The 24,064-nt window shown below is 34.2% G+C and overlaps 1 protein-coding gene across 3 annotated transcripts in view; it reads right to left on the bottom strand.

Moving 5' to 3' along the window:
* TRDMT1 (tRNA aspartic acid methyltransferase 1) overlaps nucleotides 1–24,064 on the bottom strand; it is a 48,815-nt gene that overhangs the window by 4,451 nt on the left and 20,300 nt on the right. For 2 of the 3 annotated variants that reach the window (XM_081133110.1, XM_081133111.1), the window contains exons 2-10: nucleotides 19,385–19,494; nucleotides 12,887–12,963; nucleotides 10,446–10,517; nucleotides 9,782–9,847; nucleotides 8,461–8,530; nucleotides 7,050–7,133; nucleotides 5,485–5,828; nucleotides 3,494–3,551; nucleotides 2,324–2,453 (exon numbers count right to left, since the gene is read on the bottom strand). In XM_081133110.1, coding sequence (XP_080989236.1) covers nucleotides 2,324–2,453; nucleotides 3,494–3,551; nucleotides 5,485–5,828; nucleotides 7,050–7,133; nucleotides 8,461–8,530; nucleotides 9,782–9,847; nucleotides 10,446–10,517; nucleotides 12,887–12,963; nucleotides 19,385–19,494 — 1,011 coding nt within the window. Of the gene's footprint in view, nucleotides 1–2,323; nucleotides 2,454–3,493; nucleotides 3,552–5,484; nucleotides 5,829–7,049; nucleotides 7,134–8,460; nucleotides 8,531–9,781; nucleotides 9,848–10,445; nucleotides 10,518–12,886; nucleotides 12,964–16,761; nucleotides 16,920–19,384; nucleotides 19,495–24,064 lie in introns of those variants that run through there. The other variant, XM_081133112.1, reaches the window with a different exon arrangement.

Genomic DNA, 24,064 nt, shown 5'->3' with positions numbered 1-24,064 from the left:
AACAAGTCAGATTTGTAAAAATTATGTATGTCTGTGTATTTTGTATCTAAATATAAATACTAAAATCTAAACTAGCTTATGGAAAAATTACATAAAAAGGTGGCTTTAAAAAAAACTTAGGTACATTAAAAATAATAATCCTATAAACAAAAAAAGCATAGAATTAATGAGGTCAAAATATCAGCTTTCATTCAGTAAGTGTAGGTTAGTATTCCTCTCTTCCAAAGCCTGCCATCTCACAAATGCATGTCACTAGTCACAAAAGGAACCAGGACAAATGTACGGAAAAATCAATGCAAATCCATCATTGCCAGGGGAGAGGCAGCTCAAACAATGCCCATTTTGGACCTAGAGTCAATAATGTCAAAAGCACATGTGAAGGACGGTTCTGTCAGAGTGCTGCTCAGTGGTGACATAGGGCAAGTCTGACTATACAAACAGATCACATATTTTAAAAGGTTAACCAATGAAAAATGCTTTCTTATATATACTATGCATATTTTTCAGAGAGCTATGAAAAATCTGATTTTATCCATCTAAAATTTTTAAATGAGAAAAAGCTTTACAAAGGCTATAAAAACAAATGTTTATGATTTATAAAATAAAAGCTGACACTTAAAATTTATATTATGTGTCAATGCGTAAACATTTTACATATACTAACTTACTTGTCAGAGCAACCCTATGAATTTGGTGCTGTAATTGTCCCCATTTTACAGATGCATAAACTAAGGCAGAGAGTGGTTAAAGCAGAGCTAGGATTCAAACTCAGTCCAACTCTGGGGTACATGCTTATTTTCAGTATTATGGAAGTGATGACTACTAATTGAAAAAGCACTCAAGCGAAACTTAGGAATTAGCTGTTATTAGACAGTAAATCTCTTTTTTCCCTTTAGTACTATTTAAAGTACCTCTGATTGCTCATTCTAAAAAGAGAAAAAAAAAAAACTAACATGGAAAGAAGACTGGGAATTAAATTCTTGAGTTAATTCTCAGCTCTGTTTGTTTTATGATGTTCTCACTCATTTTGTGACATAAACTAAGACAAGGAAAGTCTGTATTTTTCTTAAATAACACTCCCCAGGATATTTGTGACTGAATGAGATCACCGAGAAAAAGGCTGAGTACAAAATAAACCTGGTTGCTGTGACTACACTCAGAGAAACAATTACCAAGAGGGTAGTCAAACTGTATAAGCACTTTGTTACCACTGTACAAAAGGATGTGTTCTAAAACTTCATCTGCAAATCCATTATTTAGAATTTAAAACATGATCCATTTAGTCCACTATGTGTTTCAAGAATAGTACTATATTACTTGTACAACAATATTGGATTTAGCAGTTTGGCTTTTCTGCATTCAAACTCCAGAGTTATCAAAAACACATTCCCTCCTTGTATAGCCCTGGAAGCATGTTAAGGTCTGTCTTTCTTTCTTGTGACCCAGGTACTGGGAGCACACCCACCCCAGCCTAAGACATGGCATCCACACAGGAGAGAGCACAGGGGCCAAGGAAGTGGGATCAGGAAGGGGCAGGGCTGCTCTAAGAAGCAAAGGCAATGTGTCCCCTCATTAATAGCAACAACCCCTGGAATTCCTGGACTGTAAAGAGTTAGGACTTTGTCTTACTCTACAACTGCATCTATCTTATTTTTGTTCTTGAGATTCTCTGCTTCAGATCCCCTAATTTTGGTCAGTTCGGGCATCTGTGCTCCTGAGTCACCCTTTCTTTCCATTAGGACAGCTCCTTCCTAGGCCACTTTTCCGCCTTCTCTTTCTCCACTTAAACCTTGTAGGGAAGGACAAAGGTGCATAACTGATAAGAATGCATCTTCGAGAAGAAAAAACACCTCACACAAAAATACTAAATTCCTCAACCTCCTTTTAATTTCTTCATAGAAAAGATAATTCTAGGCATTCTTTCACACAATCTAGTGTTGCGTTATTAGAACAGCACCTCTAGAAGCAAGAAATAAGCTGGAGAAAGAGATACTATTAACATCCATCCATGGGGAGAGTGAGGAACTGCTGATTAGGCCCTCTGTCCCTGAAAATCACTCAGGACCATTCATTACTGGAGTAAAGGGGGAGGAAGAATTAAGTCTGAAGGGAACAGTCTGAGGCAGGTTATAAATGAATGTGGAAAGACGAGGGAAGAAAAACGTCAATAATTGCACGACCAGGAAAGATAAAAGGTTTCCATCTGTCTGAGGTACATTCACTGTCTGAGCAAGGATTTCTTCATAAAATACATATATGAGCCCCTAATGAATTTGGGGATCTTTAATAAATGAAAGCTGAGGTCTGCATGTATCCCACATACCAAACTCTGGAGGAAATCCAAGGAGATTTGCTATTTCTTTAGGAGTGAAATATCGAAGTTTAAGCATTAACAATTTTGTTATCTTTTCCTCTTGTGACAAATTGGTAAGAGATTTGTAGATATTCTCGATCTGTAAAAAAAAACCCAAGATAGTGATAAAGTGGAATGCAACTAGATTTGTTAAGATAAGATCACCTATTGTGAGACAGTTTAAAAACAATGGATATATAGTCTGTAACACATGACAGCATGGGGCAAAATATCTCTTCAATAAACTATCTAATTGGCTCATCAATGGCGAAACAAACTTTGAAAATGAACAAAAGCTTAATGTTCAATAGATCAGGATACTTGCAGTGTGCCTGTCATTACTGATCCCTCAAAAATTAAATCATAAGAACATAAACAATAAATGACAATATAACATAAAAGAAGTATAGGGAAAGATACAAAAAAACCTTAATCAACCAATGAGGTCAATACAATGCTTAACGGGTAAGTCATTAAGATGCTTACTGTTTATGATCAATTTCATCAAATTTCTTAAAATAATAAAGTATATTTAGTAAATATGATTTTTCAAATTCAGACACTCATTTACCTCTGATAGGATTTTTACCACAGGTAAATTTTATTAATAGTAAGAGTTTAAGTCAGTATAAAAGAAGATAATGTGATTTCATTTCAAACTTATTCAAAAGCATAAAATAAAATATATCAAGCTTAAATTCAACCATGATACCATAAAGAGTTTATAATTGAGGTGTTAATAAAATGCTTTGCTAAAACACAGATTTCCTTTCCTAAAAGTAAGTTTTATAGTATGTGCTCCAAAGGAAGCCTCCAATATTAAGATGCTTGCGCATAATTTTAGAGAAATTAACCATATACAATGTATGTCAGTTTACTCTTTATGGAATAAATAATACAAAAGGTAAGAATAAAAAGAAAATAAAAACAAAAATATTCTTTGTACATAAACATATGCAACAAGAAAATTTTCTATAGTAAAGAATTACTATATCTGAATATAAATATAAATGAATAATATATATATTCATTCCCAATGAAACATGTAAAATTATTTTGACATTTTCAAATTTTAAGTATTAAACATAATCGTATTTAAAATTATTTTCAAATAATTTAGTTCTAAAGCATGCATAATACCTGCACATCCTCTGCAGTCTGTAACACAGATCCTGTCCCTTCTATGTACCTTCCATAACTGAAAAATTAGCACAAATATTATACAGCATCGAATGTATTTGTTAATGCAAAATTTCTTAAATAGTTCCTGAATAAATTAATCAAGCTACATAATTATGTCCTCCTGAAATATTCTAGAAATCATCACATAAATATACTTAATAATTTTAAAAGTTACTGGGTGAGGGATATAAGATCATTTTATTTAAACTTCTCAGACACTAAATGTGGCATAGTTTTTCGAGTTGTATAAATACTATTTTGAATTATGTAATATCAATTTTCATTTTTTTGTATTGTCATTTATTTAATGTTCATCACTGGTAAGCATGCGCTTGTTACAACTTTATATCCAAATACTATTCAATATTTGCATTCCTTCCACTTTAAACCAAGTGTTATGTAGGTGGAAAAAAATTGTTGCTCTTTTTATAATGACAGAACCATCACTTCTCCTCATGAACACAAGGCCCCACTCTCCAGGACCATAATAAACACGGGCCCACTGAATGTGCATCTGCCTTTTTCTGTAACACAGTACACTTTTACTCTTTTCATACAACAATGAGGCCATTGTAAGGTATTAGTAATATTTTTTTCCCTAAGATCATTGCCAAGCTGGTTGTTTAACATATTAGCATTATTATTTTTTTCTAATAGAACAGTTTAAAGTATAAGTTAAAGAAACACTAGGGAAAAGTTGTTTTCAAATTGTTTTCTCATATATCATTATATATGTATGTTCATATTATCCATACAAAATAGACTTTTACAGTAAGGCTTCTTTTATACTATCTTTATAGTTTAAAAAAAAATTCAAGGTTGTTTTTTATTACAAAATTGTTGTCTTGTTTTATTAGAATCCTAAGAAAGAACCTATTGGACTTGGAAACAGACAACAGCTGAGTGAAGTCTTTTAAGGTAATGAAAAGCAATAAACCCATTCCCTGGAACTACAGGGGCAAAGTATGATAAAATCAGAATGAATCTGGTATGATTATATCAGGAGCATAGTGTCTTGTGCAAGACAGTCAGCTAGTAGGTAAAAAGAGAAGGCTGGAAGTTGCGAATCATACAAAGACTTATCAAATGAAGTTGAATGGCATTAACAAAGCAGAGTCAGGGATCTTTTACAACATTTTCTGGAAAAACTTAATTTTTCCCTTCTTTCTAGGTTTTAAAAAGTTGATGAAAATGTATTAACATTCAAGAAATAACCCAAAGGTAACCTGTAAATATCCAAATTATATTGTGCAATAAAAAGGGCATATAATAATGGATATAATATGTTACCATTTAGTTAAAGGATGGGGTAAAAATATACATGTATATTTAAATACACCCTCACACATAATGCCTCTGGAAGATTGGACAGTAAATTGAAATCACTGGTTGCATGTAGAGAGGGAAACTGAATGGCCGAGAAAGAGTAGAAGGGAGTCTTAAAATCTTAGTACCTTTTGCATTTTGAACTATGAGAATATATTACTTATTTTAAAAAATGAATAAAATCTAAAATGTACTCTAACATGAGCCAGATGATTCAATTTTATATTTTGATACTAAAATTTATTTTCTAATATACTGATCATGAGAACAGACATAAATTTTTAAGGCCTGATGTGCCATAACAAGAAAGGAACTAAAAAATTAGCCATTCACCATCTATAGAAAGCATGTTTCCACTATGGGCAATTAAGCTCCTATGGAAGTCACCTAACAAATGGCACTGTTTTATGAGCACTCTTATGGGTTTCTCACATAATGTTCTCCCAGAAGGAATTTTCACTCATGCATTCTATTGGAACATCAAAGCAGGCAATTAGGGTGAAAAAAGCATTCTAACAGAAACATTTTATAAAAATGTTCCTTGTTTTGAGGAGAACTAAAAGAAACAAATATAAACCTGGTTATTTTGGATATACCATGAATAGAGTCTCTTTAAAACCTACCCTTTTGTAAAGCACATAGACCTTCTGCAAGAGGGCTTAACAATGTCTAACAAAAGAGCATATCGCAGCAATGACTTTGGTGGTAAAAGGTACTGATTCATGTCAATGTCATCTTCGAGAAAATCTTTTAGCATTTGCACAGAGAGATCACTGTCCTGTTGATGTTTCCGGTGAATTTCTTCTGCAGTTTCAAGCTTAAAAAGAATGGCTTCTTTTCCAGAACACTGTCTGCTGCTATCAAAGCAAACATTTGGTTCAATTTTCTTTCCTTCAATTTTATTTTCTGCATCTATTGCATGTTTTTGAGGATGTTCAGATTCAATTTGGGGAAACTCCATCAGTACCTGGCATTAAGCAAAAATACACAAATTGTCCAAAGCTTTATTAAAAATAAATTAATAACATCCAGTCAACATTAAGCAAAAACTTCTAGTTTTTATAAAGTTGTCATTAAAAAGATAAAAACTGGTTTATTTGTATGTATACAAGTTATTACAAGTTATTCTTTGTACAGCTATATATAGTGTCATCTAGCTGCAGATAATTTATTTCATGGAGTTACTGCTTTCATGTATTTATTAATAAAAAAATTCAACAAAATAATAGGAAGTATGTTGAATAAACATAGAGCATAATATCTATGAAAAAAGTTTAGAAAGCAATATTGACATTTTTAGAAAATATGCTTTGGATCAAATTTTGCCATCCCCTTCATCAAAGGAAAACTAGTAATTAAAAAAAATGCACTTTTCACCCTGACAGGTTATTTCTACTCCTGAGTCCCATAGGAAAAACTTGTTCCTGCAAAACATGTAACCATGAATAAAGTCCTATTTTCTGAAAAAGAAAAAAGAAAAGAAAAAAAAACAAAACAAAAGTTACAGGAATTTTTAATGATGAAGTCTTTGTTAACATATTTCATACATTCTTTTTGGAATTGCCTGCTATGGGGAGATGTATCAGTATTGTACTGCAGGGGGTTCAAATGACACTATTGACCCCCTGGTAGTAGGACAAAGTTCTTACTGTGATTATGGAGCTTCCCTGAACCACTGAAACTCTATTATTCAGACCAATTGCTGTCAGAAGCATGTACAACTACTTGCATAATTAGATATTCTATCTATAACAACTGAGCATTTTATTCTAGTTTGTACTAATCATTACTACATTTTAATCAATTAAGGATAAATAGCATTGACTTCAACGAAAATGCAACCAATGGATATTGTTGGGGGAAATATGATAAATGCAAAATAGTCAATGGTTAGATTGTAAATTTAGGGGGGAAAGAAGGGTGACAGCACTAATGGTAATTTTTAAAATTTTTAACTCATTTTTTTTCTAATGATAAAAGAAAAATTATTTTGTTTAAAGCAATAAAAGTAGCACCAGGAGAAGAAAAGGCCTAGGGGACAGATCTAAGGCATGGTCTATATTATAGGCTCAATAAAATACATATAAACATCCACAAAGTAGTTCTTGAAATAAATGAGCAGACAGATATATTTACAATAGATAAATAATAATAACAATAATAATGATAACAACAACAACAACAATACCTGACCAGGGACTTGAAAAGGTAATGGCTCTGACTGGAGCTTTGCAATAAGGAAATACCGTAGCCTTGAATTTGGAATGCCAAGCTGGAAATTGAAGAGATCTGTATCAACTAAAGAAACTCATACGGGTATACATTTAGCCTCTGCCATTAAAAAATTCTATTACTAAGTTGTGGAAGATTACTTTGCGCAAATTCTTAAACCCTTTAAACCGCTTTGTGCATTTATTTTGAATGAAATAAAGATTGAATCTGATAAATCATATATCTGTAAGTCTCTTTCATTTTATATTTCCCAGGTAAGAAGTTATATAGACATTTTTACATTCATTATTGATAATACAGTAACTATAAAGTAAATAAAATACAGCTATTCTTGGCTACTTAGTATCTCATTTTATTAAAAAAGAAGGATTCACTAAATTTTAAAGTTAAAAGGCAATAAATATTAAATAAAGTTAGATATTAGATATATTGTCAATTTCCACAATTGGCCACCTAATATTTTTCATTGGTGTTAATTTCTTTTTAAGTTTAAAGTATAACATTAGCTTATACAGTCCATGAAAGACAGTTCCATGTGCAAAGTAAAGTGTTCATCCAAGAAAGATTTGTTGAAAAATGAACAGACTAAAATGAGTAAGATGGATAGAGGTTGCAATCCCCTTATTATCTACAGCATCTGTGTGTTTTTTACCCCCTGCAATTTGGTTTGACTATAAACTCTGATCCTATAAAGAAGTCATTGTGAATGATAACAAGTTCTTTTTTCTTTAAACATACTTGCTTTGCAGTCTTAGGATACACTTAAGTTCAATAACAACAACAAAATGAAAACAAAAACATGGACATCTAATTTTTGAAATGGGTTTTCTTTTCATTTTAAGGCAAAGAATGGTAAAATAGAAAAAGATGACAATAGGCTAACAAACAGAAAGACAAAAGAAAAACAGACAGCGACACTTGTAATATTAAAGACCTACAAAACTCTTATAATCGATTTCTTACCCATGAAATAGAAGCAATGTTTGCATTTTAATGATATGTCCCAAAAAAGGAATTTAAAATTATCGTATGTTCATGTTGGTTTCTATTTTGGATTATTTTGAAGCATACTAAACTAGAGCATACCTAGTTTGGAAATACCATATTCACGTATTTTCAAAACCCACTATCTTTTTTTTTCTGTGTAGAAAGAAAAACATATTCTCTATGAGCCTCAAGTTATATATTTTTCATAAAATATGTTTAAATGAATCTATATGCCTGTACTATATTATTTACAAAGTAAATCCATGTCTGAAGTAATTTTAAGATTTACCTATAATATTATCCAAATAGATCCATTCTTCTTACTGATTCAAATTCCCTTTGAGAAAATTTATATAAGAGTTTATAATTATGGTACCTACAGAGGTTGGTGATAATAGAAATTCTTGATACTGAAAGCCGCAATTTTCTATTGTTTTTATTAACAGGTCTCTGAAAAGACAAAAACAAAAGGAAATAAAAAAGAAAAGTTTTCACCTGAAAGTTGGAAATGAGGTTCTTATATAAAATATTATACATAAAACTTCATTTTAAGTGAAAACGAAATTTTACCTCCACTCAAGACATTTTTAAAAGGAGAATAATCCTAGGTCTTTATTATGTCCAGTACTTGAGAAATTACATTTTCAAAAAAAAGACAAAGATAATTTCTATTATATAAAAAATACAGATATCAGATAATTTACTCAAACTGGTAAGACATAGAATCGCTAACCTACCGATGATAAATTTGCTAGGGAAACTAGAGCTATCTGTAGCAAATCAGATGAGGGAACAGTGGTAAAGACAGCAGCCAAATAAAAAACTTGCACGCTTTCTCTCCAGCTGGGATGCCACCTGAAAGGGTCCCGACACAGGGCAAGCTTCTTCTATCTAACTGTATGACAGAAAAAGCCTGTCCACAAGAACAATTTCTTTCTTTTTCTTTTTTAATTAAATTTATTGGGGTGACATTTGTTAATAAGATTATATAGGTTTCAAGTGTACAATTCTATGATACATGATCTGTATATTGCTTTGTGTGCCCACCGCCCAAAGTCAGGTCTCCTTCTGTCACCATATGTTTGGCCCTTTACCAAATGTATGGTGGCTACCACACTGCTGTGTGTGCCTATGGGTTCTTATTTGCTTGCTTTTCTTGTTTGTTCATTTGTTGCTTTCAGTTTTATATCCCACATACATATGAGTGAAATCATATGGTTCTTAACATTTTTCTGTCTGACTTATTTTGTTTAACATGATAGTCTCAAGATTATTCAATAGATGACTGGATGAAGAAGCTGTGGTGCACATATACAATGGAACACTACTCAGCCATCAGAAAAGATAAAATACTGCCATTTGTGACAACATGGATGAACTTTAAGGGCTAATTCTTACTGAAAATATTCCTACTTCTAAAGAAATAGGCACCAATATAAGTAGCTACCATTGAGAAATACCCTTCTCATTAAAATAATTGCTCATTCTGGAAAAATTCAAACATCAGAATGGGAGAGAATCAGTTCAACTTAACCTTACGATGCTTTACATTATTAATTAGCCAAAACCAATATTAATGAATATATAACATACATAAAATGTCAAAATATCCGTGTTTATTCTTAAGATCTTTATTTCACGACAGCTCTTACTATACAATACATTATGTCTAAGATGATACAAGACAAATACATGTTTTACCTTGTAGAAGATACTTCAAAACCTTTAACATTTTCTAAAAGAATATATTTCGGTAATTTTTGTAATCTAAAAAAAAACAAAAACAACAAAACAAATGAAATTCCAAAAATCTCATTGCTAAGAAGAAAGAAAGAAATTCCTTACTTGTGGGAAATATGAGGTAATTTTCTGAACTCTCTTTTTTTATAAAAGAATTTTATAAGGGATGAAGACAACTCATATTTTATTCATTTTCCCCCATAATCATGGCACATCTGATAAAGTTAACATCTGGAATATTAATTTCCATTGAGTTTATCTCAAAACATGGGTTCATACAGAGCAACTCAAAGGGCTGCCATTTACACAGGGCTAGCACAGGCTTCCAGGCTCCGGGCAACAGCATTCGCTAACACAGACTTCATCTGCATTAACAGTATGAGCAGAGGCAGCAGAATTGAGCTATTAGGATGTAATTCCCTGTCACTCACTGTAGTGGCAACTGTGGAATAGCAAATATTTGCAGTTATCCTATTAGTCATGGCAGAAGAAGACAAATGACATGCACACTATCTGCAGGCAGCATGTATAAAGTGCTAATCTCTGTAAAATGACCAACATCACATTCTTTCAGATCCAGAGTTTTAAATTTAGGGTAAGCTTGTAAGGGAATCTAAGGTTTTACCTTGGGAGAATATCGAGAATATATAAGAAGCTATTCGTCCTTGGATCAGTCACATCACCTTGCAGACCAATTCTAAAAGGAGTGAGAAGGTACAAATAAGTTCATCAAGAATCTTACATAAAAATATCAAATCACCTTTAAAAAGTCAAAACCAAGTGAATTAAATTAGTTGGTCCTCACAAAAAAAGTGATCATTTTTGTTGCTACAGAGAACAAAATGCATTTATTTAGTATTTTAAAAATGCCTTGCCTATCTAATAAACACACTTAAAATTTATTTTTACAAAACAATATGCCAAATAACTTACATGAGGCAAAGAAGGACAAGAAGTCGGTGAAGAATAAAATCAAATACCCTCTTAAAATAGCTTGGAGTGGGAAAGACACACACACACACACACACACACACACACACAATTACTGATGGCACCTTTTGCTCTGTCCCAGATGAGACAACAAAAGTTCCAATGAATGAGCTGGCTGGGTAGGGTGGCAACGTAGAGCCAATGGCATTGATGACTTATCACCATCTAAGCAGATCAAAGTAGTAGGTAAGACTTAAGACAATCTTGTCCAATGTAAACATGAGAAACTTAAGCTGAAGACTTGATTCTACAAGCAGGAGTTGCTACCTGGTTACACTAACTAGGTCAAAACAGGTCACATAAACAGGCAGTATTTGGACTAGCAGATATTTCTTACAAATAAGATTCAATATAATCAACTGTGTGACCACTATGATGCTATACATCTGACACTAATGTAAAATAATTGAATGTCAACTGTAATTGAAAAAAAAAATTTTTAATCCTCACCAAGGATATTTTTTCCATTGCTTTTCAGAGAGAGTGGAAGGAGGGGGGGAGAGAGAGACATCGATGTGAGAGAGACACATCACATGCCCCGACAGGATCCAGGGATCTAGCCTGCAACAGAGGTACCTGCCCTTGGCCAGAATCAAACCCAGGACCCTTCACTCTGTGGGCAGAGGCTCTAACTACTGAGAAACTGGCTAGGGTTGAAAATTTTTTGAGAAAAAGGTTCAAATTAGCAAGCAGAAAGGAAGAATTGGATTGAGCCTGAGGTGTAGAAACAGAGGACCTTGTTACTTACTAGTCTTAAATAAGTAACTTAGTATCATGTGTCAGCTTCCTCATTCATACCTGACAGGAGGGCCAAAACCATCAGTGGACCTGAGGCTCAGATGGGAAATTAGAGTGGACTTGAATAGATTCCTCAAAACTCTTGGTTCTTCTCATTCTGGCCCTTTCCTTTCAGCATTCTAAATGACGACAGTACTACAGAATCAGGTATTGCTGCCATCAGCATAAGACTATATATAATGGAGCTAAAAAATTCTTATCACCTAGGGACATTGTAGCCATCATAACACTGTATGCAGTGCAATGCGTTACTCATGTGTTTGTGGTGATACTGACATAAACAAACCTACTGCGCTGCCAGTTCTATGAAAGTATAGCACAAAAATTATATATAGTACATCACACTTGATAATGATAATAACTGACTATGTTGGTTAAATAATGGTTTATTTACTTACTATACTATACTTTTATCATTATTTCAGTGTACTCTTTCTGCTTATTAAAATAAGCTTGCTGTAAAACAGTATGCTAGGCTACATTGGCAACAGACATATAATTTTTGCCATGTCTCCTGATTGCATCATTTTGTCTTATTTGATTTAATCTCATGTTCCTTTATAAACTTAATGTAGCCTAAGTGCACAGTGTGTATAAAGCCTACAGTAGTGCACAGTAATGTCCTAGGTCTTCACATTCACTCACACTCACTGACTCACCCAGAGCAACTTCTAGTCCTGCAAGTTCTATTCATGGTAAATATTCTATATTGGTGTACCACTGTTTCATCTTTTATACCATAGTTTTACTGTACTTCTTCTATGTTTAGATACATAAATACTTATCATTATGTTACAATTGCCTACATTATTTAATACTGTAACATGCTGTACAGGTTTGTAGCCTGGGAGCAATAGGCTATACCATGTAGCCTAGGTGTGTAGTAGGCTATACTGCCTAGGTCTGTGTAGGTACACGCTATGATGTCTGCACAATGATGAAATCACCTAACCACACATTTCTCAGAATGTATCCCCATCGTTAAGGGGTGAATGATTTTATCTTCTTAGGTAGGTATAAAAGAGGTCCTTTATAGTTACTGCATATCTACTACTGACCAAATTACTTTGTTCATGTGGCAGTGATTGCTATTTCCTTTATAATTAGCACTGCATTATAAATATGAGTAGATAAAAGGAATTATTTATGAAAAATTTCAAAACTACGAAAATGCAGCTGATGGACTTCAAAGTCCATGCTCAAAATTATGGTATAATTTGACTTAATGAATTCGTCAAAAGTACTCTTTCTCAACAGAGAAATATATATTATACATACCTTGTGAATGGCTGACAGGGAGGGCTCATCAAAATCATATTAAAAGATAATCTGTCAAACTCTTCTAGTGTAATGCCCTAAGGAATGAACAATTGAGGGGGGAAATGTAAAAACATGTATAGAATGGGAAAGGAGTAAAAATGCTAATTATAACTAACTACATCAGAAATTATACCAGTTAAGAGTTTTATTTACAATGCCCGAAAGTTTATATAACACAATACTTTTCAAATCAACTGCAGTTAAACTAACTTTCCAAAGCAATCTTGAGAAGGAACCAGTTATGAAAAATTAAGTGACTTTCCCCAAGTCCCAGAGCTGCCAAAGCAGAGCTGTGACACTCCTTTCCTTTCTTACCTCCATGGTACCTCAAGTTTAACACTGTTGTGTTTTCCAGAGTCAAACATGGAGAACTGTTAGTCATTAGTTATAATGACTATGTTAACCTGGGGAACACATTAGTTGTCTCTATTGTATTAAAAGTTTAAATGTACATGTCCATCATTTTTAACTCACAGCTTTTAAGTAGTTCAAGATATATGTATGTAAAAATGGAACGTTGGATTCTAAAGAATACAATCCGAAAATCATACAATGAACAGCCTGTCAGAAAGCATGAGGCAGGCAGTACAACTAGACAGCACATCACACTCACGTTAAGCAGCTTGTCAGCACAGGGCCATGTGATTTCACAACTGAAATGTGGATTGATTAAAGCTAAATTCCTAAAATTGAAGTAAAAATAAAACAATAATCTTTTACATCAGGAGCATCCTATGTCTAAAATCTAAAGTAAGTAAAGAGAGTTAATGCCTCCAATACAGTTAGACATGAAAAATTATAATTTTAAAGGATTCTTGAAAATAGTGTTTTTTTAAAAGTACAAGCCAAATGATGGAGCAGTTATGCAAAAAATAATCACTCACACCATTCACAACTTTATTTAACCTGGCCTTCTAGGTCAATAAATGTGTTGGAATTCAAGTTATGGAAATACACAAATTATCTTTAATACAGTTAACCCTTGAACAACATAGGTATGAACTGCATGGGTCCACTTATCCATAGATTTTTTTAAAAATAAATATTTATATCGTTTTCAAACTGCAATTGGGGGTCCACAGATGTGGAAGGTTGACCATGTGCATTGATCTATGCCAGGGATTTTCAACCTTCTTCATCTCACGGCACACAAACTAATTACTAAAATTCTACAGCACACCAAAAAATAGGTTTTTTGCTGATCTGACAAAAAGAAGTATAATTTTGATTCATTCATACCGGACAGCTATTGTTGCGTTGGCTGTTGTGATTTTTTTATTTGACAACATAAGGGAAAACAGGTCAATGCCCCTGACTAAATAGTTAGTTAGTGCATATTTAAAAATTCTTGTGGCACCCCAGTATGCTGTGGCACACTGATTGAAAATCGCTGATCTACAGCATTTTATATAGGGCACTTGAGAATCTGAGAATTTTGGTGTACACAGTGCAGTCCTGAAACTAATCCCCCACAGATACCAAGGAAAACTTAAGTTTCTGTAGAGTCAAAAGTTGTACATGCTGCATCTATTTTACAGATGTGGAGCAATTACTCTCGGCTGCTAAGGTTCTAGGGCAGATGCGAGTAAAAAGGGTCTTTGGGCTTTCTGGCTTACTGTGGCAGCCCAGATTGAATGGGGGACTACAGGAGAAAAGAAAGTTGTATATGGATTTTTGATGCACGGGGGTCAGTGGCCCTGACTCCCATGTTGTTCAAGGGTCAACTGTAATTTGACATTTTTAAAAGTCCTCACCTTAGGATGTTTTTATTGATTTTAGAGAGAAATGAAGGGAGAGAGAGTGGGAAACATTCATGTGAGAGAGTAACATTGATCAGCTGCCTCCCATACGCACCCCAACCAGGGTTCAAGCCCGCAACCTAGGTACATACCCTCACTGGGAATTGCACCCTGCAACCCTCTGAAGTGTATGGGACAACACTCCAACCAACTGAGGCACCTGGCCAGGTCTGTTATTTGACATTTTAAAGCTAGTGGAAATCTAGTCTTTTTTCATAATCTGGTCATACAAGTTAACAAAAACATCTTTACTTTCGTTTAACACTAGATCAACTCAGCGTGGTAACAATGCTTATCACACGTTGATGAGCAGTTTTATTTGTCCCCCTACCTTCTTTATTCCTTCTTTTCTCAGAGTTTCCTGGCTATTCTTATAGTTAACTTTCATTTAAACTTTAGGAAGGACTTTGTAGGTTAGAAAACAACTTTTGACAATTTTAGTGAATGTATAGTTACTCTAAAGAAAACTAAAATTTGTACAATATTGTCATCCTATCCAATACCACAATATGCTTGTTTTTCAAATCATTTTATTCACATGTGGGCCATGCAGATTTCTTATTAAGTTTATTTTTTGGTGTTTATGTTTCTATTTTGCTACTATAAATAGAAATTTTCTTCTATTATATTTTCTAATGTGTTTTGTTTGCATACAGTAAGCTGCTGGCTATCATATCTTTGTAACCAGCCTCCTTATTTATTTTTTAATTGAATTTATTGGGGTGAAAATGGTTAATAAAATTATACAAGTTTCAGGAATATAATTTTACAACACATCATCTATATATTGTACTGTGTGTTTATCAATCCAAGTCAAGTCTCCTTCCATCACCATTTTTCCCCTTTACCTTCCTCTACCTTCTCTCCCCCCCTTTCCTCTGGCAATCACCACACTGTTTTCTGTGTCCATGAGTCTTTTTTTTTCTTTGCTTAATCCCTTCACCCTCCTCACCCAGCCCTGAAATCCCTCCCCTCTGACAGCTGTCAGTCTCTTCTCTGTATCCATGAATCTGTCTCTACTCTGTTATTTTGTTCATTAGATTCCACATATAAGTGAGATCATATGGTACTTGTCTTTCTCTGACTTGGTCTCCTTATTAAATGCACCAATTGTTCCTCACACTATTTTTAGTTAACTATTAAATATACTAATAGCTCCTTGTACTATTTTTAGCACAATACATTTTGTGTTTTCCAAGCATATACAATTATTCTTTGGAATCCTCCTTAACAGTTATATACTACTTCTCTTGTATGAGTGCATTAGCTAATGTCCACAACAGTATTAAACAATAGTGCAAATCCTTGTCTTATTATTTTAATGAGAATGCTTTTTTAAAGATTTACCATTTAACATGTTACTGGATTTGGAGATATGTATACATGTGTGTGTATGTGTTTAAACACAAATATGAAAACACGTGCATGTGCATACATAAAACCAGTAAGTGTGATAACATTTGTTCTAATTTTACAAAGAGGGATTACACTGAATGTTGTCAAATGTTTTCTAACATATAGTTTTGCTCTTTCCAATTATTAACACACTGAATAATATTAATAGAATTTCTAAAATACTAAACTACTTTTGTGTTCCCAAAACAAAATCCATTTTGGTTTTGCTATATTGTTCTGTTAATGTGCTTCTGATGTATTTGGTCATATTTTACTCAGAATTACTGAGTTTATATTCATAAGACAATGGTTTGTCTATTTTGTGGCATATAGGAGCTGAATACCAAGTGGGTATTTCCTACCATTTCCTGCCCTATGAACTCTGATGTTATTTTGTACATGAAGACTTTTGAGAATTAAATCTTTCTTAATGATTGTACTAATCATCATCATAAAGTAACTTTCCAAGACTCTTAAATGCTTTTTGTTGTGAAGTCCATGTTTTCTAATATTAATTCTGAAACCCATTTATCCTTGGTTGCCATTTGCTTGGTATTTGCCCATTTTTTAGGTACGATATGTTGTTCATTAAACAATATTCATCAATTAATTCACTAATATTTCAGAGTACAGTGGTACCTTGGTTTTCGAATGTAATCCGTCCCGGGAGACTGCTGGTCTGAAACGTTTGAAAACCAAGGGATCAACAGCCGACAGCTGGGCCTCAGGATCTTGCACTCAGAGGAAGCCTTGTGGCATGTTCCACTTCGGAGGCGCATCCGAAAACCAAGCATTTACTTCCAGGTTTACGGCGTTTGTAAATGGAAATGTTTGTCAATGGAGACGTTCAAAAACCGAGATACCACTGTATCTAGTATATGCCAGGCATTGTGTTAGGTCTGGGAATACAAAACTGAACATACCGGCAAGGTTCCTGCTCACATAAAGTTTATATAGTAGTGACTGATAATGTCTCATTTTCTATCTAAATAAATTATAGATTTTAGTTTTATTACTAGTTGTCTTTATAACTGAGGAGTCCTGCTCCTGGTTAAAAACTGATACGTGTAATTTTTCAGGCCTGACGATAGGCAATTACAAAAGCTGTGCCCGGCAAGGAAAAGGCTTCCCTAGGGAAGCTGCCCTAATACTCCACAACTGGTGCATGGCCAGTGCATCCTAGACTCTGAGGGAGGTTGCATTCAAGGTCTTGGCCCCCCGGGCCAGTCACACTCTTCACATATTTGCATTCCTTGGTCTCTTTATCTGAGGCCTTAGGCAGAGGTCCTCTTCAGGCGCCATCTATTTCTGCCAAGGCCTCCTTACAGAAAGAGGGAGAAACTTGAAGATACTTCTCCCCGCTTTGATTAACAGCACTTTCCACAGCTAGCCTCACCCCTTCCCAACCTTCCCCCAACGCCAAGGGCTCCCTCAGCAGTGAGCTGGCCCCCACATCTGTGCTGACCCATCAACTCTCCACCAGTGTGCTGTCACACAGGGAAATAAAACAGGGAATGTCTGCATTTTCTCTGCTTTTCTCACCCCAGTACATGATTAAGGATTCACTCTTTCATTTTGCCTTGTTGCTTTAATCAGCTACTCTAATCTCTGACAGTTCAGTTTTCTTTCCCAGCTCAGCTAAGCTCTTTACAATAACATTACATATTGTCCTAAAACTCTATTGCTTTATTTACCTTTCAAAGAACAGACATAGTTTTTAAGTCTCATTTTCCTTTCCTACTCAAAAAAAAAAAAAAAAATCACAATACCACTATATGCTTGTAGAATGGCTAAAATTTAAAAGACTAAAAATAGCAAGTGTTGGTAAAATGTGAAACAACTGAAACATTTAAACACTGACTGTGAGAATGTAATATGGTACAAACACAATGGAAAACAACTAGCATTTTCTCAGAAAGGTAAAGAAATTTACCATATAACCCAATAATTCTACTCTTAGGTATTTATCCACAAGAAATAAAAACAAAGGTCCATACAAAAACTTGTACATGAATGTTCATAGGAACTTTTTGTAACAGTCAAAAACTGGAAACTAAATATCTATATTTATGAATGGATATACATATTGTAGTATATAATATTTCATTCTACAGAATATTATTCAGCAATAATTTAAAAAGAGCAGACTACTGATATACACAAAACATGGGTGAATTTCAGAAACAGTACACTAAGCAAAAGAAGCTACCTACAAAAAATTACACTTATGATTTTATTTATAACGTACTAAAAATCAAAAATTTAATCTTTAATGACAAAAGCAGACCAGTGGTTAGCTGGGGTTGGGGTTAGAGACTGGCTGAGACAGGGCACTAAGGAACATTTCAGGGTGATGGATGTTCTACATCTTGATTATGACGGTGGTGGGTACACTGTTGTATATATTGGTCAAAACTCAAACTGCACCCTTAAAATGGGTACAATTTAGTGTATATAAATGATAGCTTCATAAGAAATTTGTGTGTAAAGTTTTTCACAATAAATTGGGATAAATAATACAATTCCATGCTATTTTTCAAATAACAATGTACTTCAGTGTTAAATACTTCTGATGAGCTCATGATACAAGAAATAGTACCTTTTACTTTGACAGACTTGCTAAAATAAGTAATAGCAAAAAATGTTTTGCCAAGTTGTGCCTTTCTTTCTGGAATTGTAAGTGAACACAATAATAGTACCTGTTTATACTATGAACTGGATATTGTTAAGGAACACACCAGAGGTTTCCTCACTGTTAAGCTAATAATGCCTTATGAATGTATGACTTAGAAAAACCATTGTAGTTTTACCCGCTGATGCCGTCTGTTAGAGAGTAAGTTTGGATGCCCTTCTCCCTGTACCCCCCAAAAAGTAATAGCCGTGACCGCCTCTCGTTTTCACTGCTGCTATACGATACATATACACACTACGTGAGTATTGCTTAAAAGTAAAGAATCAAGCAAAGTTTAATATAATTACAGAACCAAGCATTTAGAAGTCAAGCATCTTATATTTCAAATATTTCTCTGAGACCAAAATACTGGTCTTGGTCTCTGTCTCTCTCAAGCTGGAAATTTAGAAAATAATATAGCAAAAACAGCATGTTGTCTTTTGATAAAATATATAATGTTAATTCCCTTCTCCTAAATCTTTTCATTTATACATGACTTATCCTTGAATTAAGATACTAGTATCTTGCAGTGTTTTTCAATCACATTCTCCTTGCCATATACTTATTAAAACAATAATAACAGTTACTCACTTCAATTGTCTTGGTCAGTAACTGTGTGTGAGGAAAATTATACTTGTATACTTCATTAGCGACATTGTTTACATCAATGGCAGCTACCACGTGTGCAGGTATACAGCTTTCTGTAATGAGAAATGGAATATCTTTAAATGTAAAGACCTTAACATCAATTTGTTCATTATAAAGAGAAGTCAAAATAACAAATTCTGTAGTACATTTCCTCACTTCTTCAATTATCTAGTTCAGTCATTTTCAACCTGTGTGCTGCAAGAATTTTTAAAGCACACAATATCTGACAATTTAGTCAGGGGCACTGACCTCTTTTCCCTTAGACTGTCAAATAAAAAAAATGACAGGTCGGCAAAAAAAGTATTTTTTGGTGTGCTGCAGAATTTTAGTAATTAGTTGATGTATGTCTTGAGATGAAAAAGGTTGAAAATCGCTGAGCTAGTTGAATCTCAGATTGTCAACTGACGAACAGGCCAGGCATGAAGTAGAATACTTAGTACTTCTGGGTCATCTCTCTGACAGCATTCCAATGCTAAAAATAAGATTTAAATGTTTTAGTCGTTATCTCTTATAGTTGCTTCCCACCCTCCATTAAGATATATACATGAGTTAAATAGAAAGTCTTCCTAAGTTAAACCAAAAATAGGAAACAGAAGTATATTCTTCTTTTTTTTTTATTATTGTTTAAAATATTACAGATGTCCCTTTTTCGCCCCAATGACCCGTTCTACCCTTAAAAGCCACGTTACTTGGAACCTTAGGTAAATAAGTATTATTTATTCCTCTCCTTCTAACATTAATGCAAAACTCTTTCCTAGTATCACTGAAAATGTTTGTGGTAAGTTTTTTTTTTAATAACAGTCTGATTGAGATATAACCCACATATCACAAAATTCACCTATTTAAGATTTAGGTAAGTTTTTAAATGAGATAAACAATTAATTTGTATCCAAATGTAAAACGTTCACAGACCAAATATTAAAAATCTGACAGACCAGGAGAGAATATAAGAAAAGTAAGGAAAATAATTACAAGGGCATACCTTCACTATCTTGATGCTAAAGAAAAGCATGTTCAAAATGCTTTCAGATTCAGAAAATTCTGACATAGTCTTTAACTGGTAGTCAAAATTTGAATTATGTAAGTGCAGCTGCTATAATATTTTGCAATTAACACCCTCTTTGCCCTTCTTTTCCCAAACACATACAAAACCAAATATGTATATACTTTGTGCCAAATCAAAGGAAAATGCAAAGTTTTAAAAATAAGAGTATTTCAGACTTCTTAGGAAAACCATCAGAGAAAGTATTACAAAAGTACATAGTAGTTCCAAATAGCTATTTCTTTAATACCTATTTGCTGTTAATAATTAGTTTAGATAGCCCAAATATAAAAAGAAAAAAAAGTTAGGATGTGAGGAGCTAGGGTACATGAAGCAGGCATCTAGAAATAAAACACAAGATGGGGCAACGGGGGAAGGTTCACACACATTCAGAAATCACAACCATACACTGAGGCCTAGAGAAGATGATACCAGAGAGAAAACATGGGCATGTATGTCTTTAAGTAAATATATACTTAATATATATTATATATATATAATAAATAATTATAAATGTATATTATATATATATAATAAATGTCTACTAGGCTCAAGATACTCGGCTAGAACCAATTATCTCCTAGGTACCCTGCTGCCTTGTATATAGGTCACAGGAAACTTTGAGATCCCGTTAGTAATATCATAGGTTGCTGCCTCCAACTGAGTGTAAATTTAGTAACTACTTACTTGTCATAATATAAAATAAAGGTATAAACTGTATCTTTGTCAAAAGCATCAGAGAGATCTTAAAACATAAATCAAGAAGGCTTTTAAACAAACAAAATTAGTACATAAAGATCATTTTACAAAATCATGAATCTGTTATAACTCAGGTCAAGAACTAAGCTACTTTTAACCATTATAAGAACTCAGAATTAAATAAACTTCACTGAACTATTTGTTTTGCTAAATAAAAGGTGTTATTTGCAAGATGCAGCATGCTTGTATTTCCACTTTAAGTGCAGCAAACTGAGAGTGCCTGGAGTTGCTAAATATGACTTTTCTCTTTTTCTCAGGCTGGTTGAAAATCCAGTGATGTGCTGGGTTTGTACTAAAATCAATAATTAATTTTATGGTCTTTTATTATGTGCCTAGAAGACATAAAAATTGGGTGGGGAGGGAAGCAATTGCCAAATGACTGTTTCATGTGGTGATCCAAGAACTGATGAAATGAGAATTCTTTCTCAGGAAACAATGGATTTTAAAAGTCAATAAACAAGTGTACTGCTTGCATTGATGGATGTACATATTTTAGACTGTTATAAAATTAGGATCTATTGCATAACCTAAAAAGTTATTTCCATGATGAGAAATGGATGTACTAAGATATTACTGACACTAATTTAACTTGCCTTTTTAAAACAATTATTTGGGGGTATGGGTGTGATTCCAAGGAAAATGTTAAACATATAAATAACAATTTTAAAGAGAAAACCTGTCAATTCCATCAAAATATTAACTCCAAAGATAAACTGTCTTGATATTTCCTAATATATGTCAATCTATAGCTTCCAAAATCTTCATTAGGCGGCATACAGATGTCTTGAAAATGTTTAACTAAAAATATCAAAGTGAATATAATTCAGCAGAACTTTGCCTTAAGCAAGCTCCATCACTAAAGTGATCCAGGAGTAGTAATTCAAAAGGGGAAAGAGACCTGGGGAAAGGAGCCCATCAGGATCTTTTGGTGGAGGTGGAATGGAGGGGATGTGTTTTTAGTATTTTGGTTTATTGCTATATGTGGATTTTATTCATAATATTTCAGTTATTATTCAAGATTGCATATCTATCAACAGGAAGCATGGGTAGAAAAGGTGAGACACTCTAGTTAGAGAAATGCAACATAAATGATTTTAAGAGGTTGTCAGATTGGATCTGCAAGGAAAGGATAAGGGATATCATGATCCCACTTCTATGAGAACTGAACTAAAAAAGGCAGATTTATTTAGGTGAAATGTCAGAAATGTCAATGACAATACATGCATAATTCCTGCTCTCAAATATGTTTCTTATTTAAGTAGGCAAGAATCACACACACACACAAACACACACCATTTGAATAGCAATAATGTTCCTTCTTTTTCTGATCACTCTTTCTGGAAAAATTGTGAGGAAGAGCCTCTGGTTGGTAGTACTGAAAAAGTACATTTTCTTCTTCTCCTTCTTTATCATTTATTTTCTGATCTACATCTCATATAGGTGAGTAATTATTTGAATTACCACCTTAAAATCACACCTGAGACATCTAATCAGGTATGTCAACACTGACATCTAGTTGTGAAATGGAAGATCAGCTGAATATATCTAATATCTGTTTCCTTTCTTTTAAAGTGATAGCTTAATTAAGAATAAAAGTACTAAGCAAAACCAGACCTGCAAGGATTCTAAATTTAAAATCATTGCCAAATATTTTATCACTATTAGCAAAGGACATTTTTTTTGTTTCATTTTGAAGATTTTTGCATTTCAAAAATCACAAATTATTTCTGTTAATTAAATAAAATTAAAAAGTGAGTTTGGCCCAGCTGGTATGGCTCAGTGGATTGAGTGCTGTCCCATGCACCAGGAGATCACTGGTTGGATTCCGGGTCAGGGCACATGCCCGGGTTGCGGGCTTGATGCCCCGTCGGGGGCGAGCAAGAGGAAGCCGACTGATGTCTCCCTCTCATCCCTGTTCCTCTCTCCTCATCCTCCTTCCTCTCTATCTAAAAATCAATAAAAAATATTTTTTTTTTAAAAAGTAAGCTTGAAAAAAAAAATTGTTAATCCTTAGAAGTTTAACTGGTAGTCAACCAAAACCAATTTACTTTGGTTAAGACATACTTTAAGATCTTTGTTACTAAGATCTGACTAAATACAAGAGCCCATCAATCAGAAAATGGGTGGAACTGTTTGAGATCAGTGTACAGACTAGAGGTACGGAAGGGGGATGCCAAATTAATGTTTTCAAAAAGGCACACTGAGGGAGTTCACATAGAACGGAAAATAAAGATGCTATGCCAGATAATATAAAGACAAGAGGAGGTGAAAGATGGCGGCGGACTGAGTGGAAGCTACACTGGCATTCCCTCAGGACCAAACTGAAATTACAACTAAAATATAGAAAAACCATCCTGAATAATCAACTGCAACTGAAGACTAGCTGGAGAGCACCCTCATAACCAAGGAGGAAAAGTGGAGACCACACAGAGACTGGTAGGAAGTGCAGAGGCGAGAGGGCTGGTTGGGCTCCCACAGGCAGCAGCTGAAGGTCTGGAGGGATAGCTCAGCTGTGGGGGTTCCCACTGAGGACTCTGGGGCCTAAACCCCAGGCTGGGCTTCCCAGCCAAGAGCACCAGAACTGAGAAAGGTGCCCACATAACATCTGGCTGTGAAAAGCAGCTGGGTTTCTGTCTGCCAGGGAGAGACTGCTGGAACTACAGGCACCCTCTTAAAGGGCCAAAGCACAAAGTTTCATGCGCAGCCACTCACCTTAGGCTCCAGCACAGGGAGGGCAAAGTAGACTGGAGCTGCACAAGGAGGATCAAAGATTGTGGGCTCTAGAGACAGAGCTCACAGGGCATTCCTCTGGATTCCTGTGC

Source organism: Miniopterus schreibersii (genome assembly GCF_964146895.1).
Source record: "Miniopterus schreibersii genome assembly, chromosome: 1".
In the NCBI taxonomy this organism is placed as follows: Eukaryota; Metazoa; Chordata; class Mammalia; order Chiroptera; family Miniopteridae; genus Miniopterus; species Miniopterus schreibersii.
Note: the sequence above shows the minus strand (reverse complement) of the source record. Positions and strands in the feature narration are given on the sequence as shown.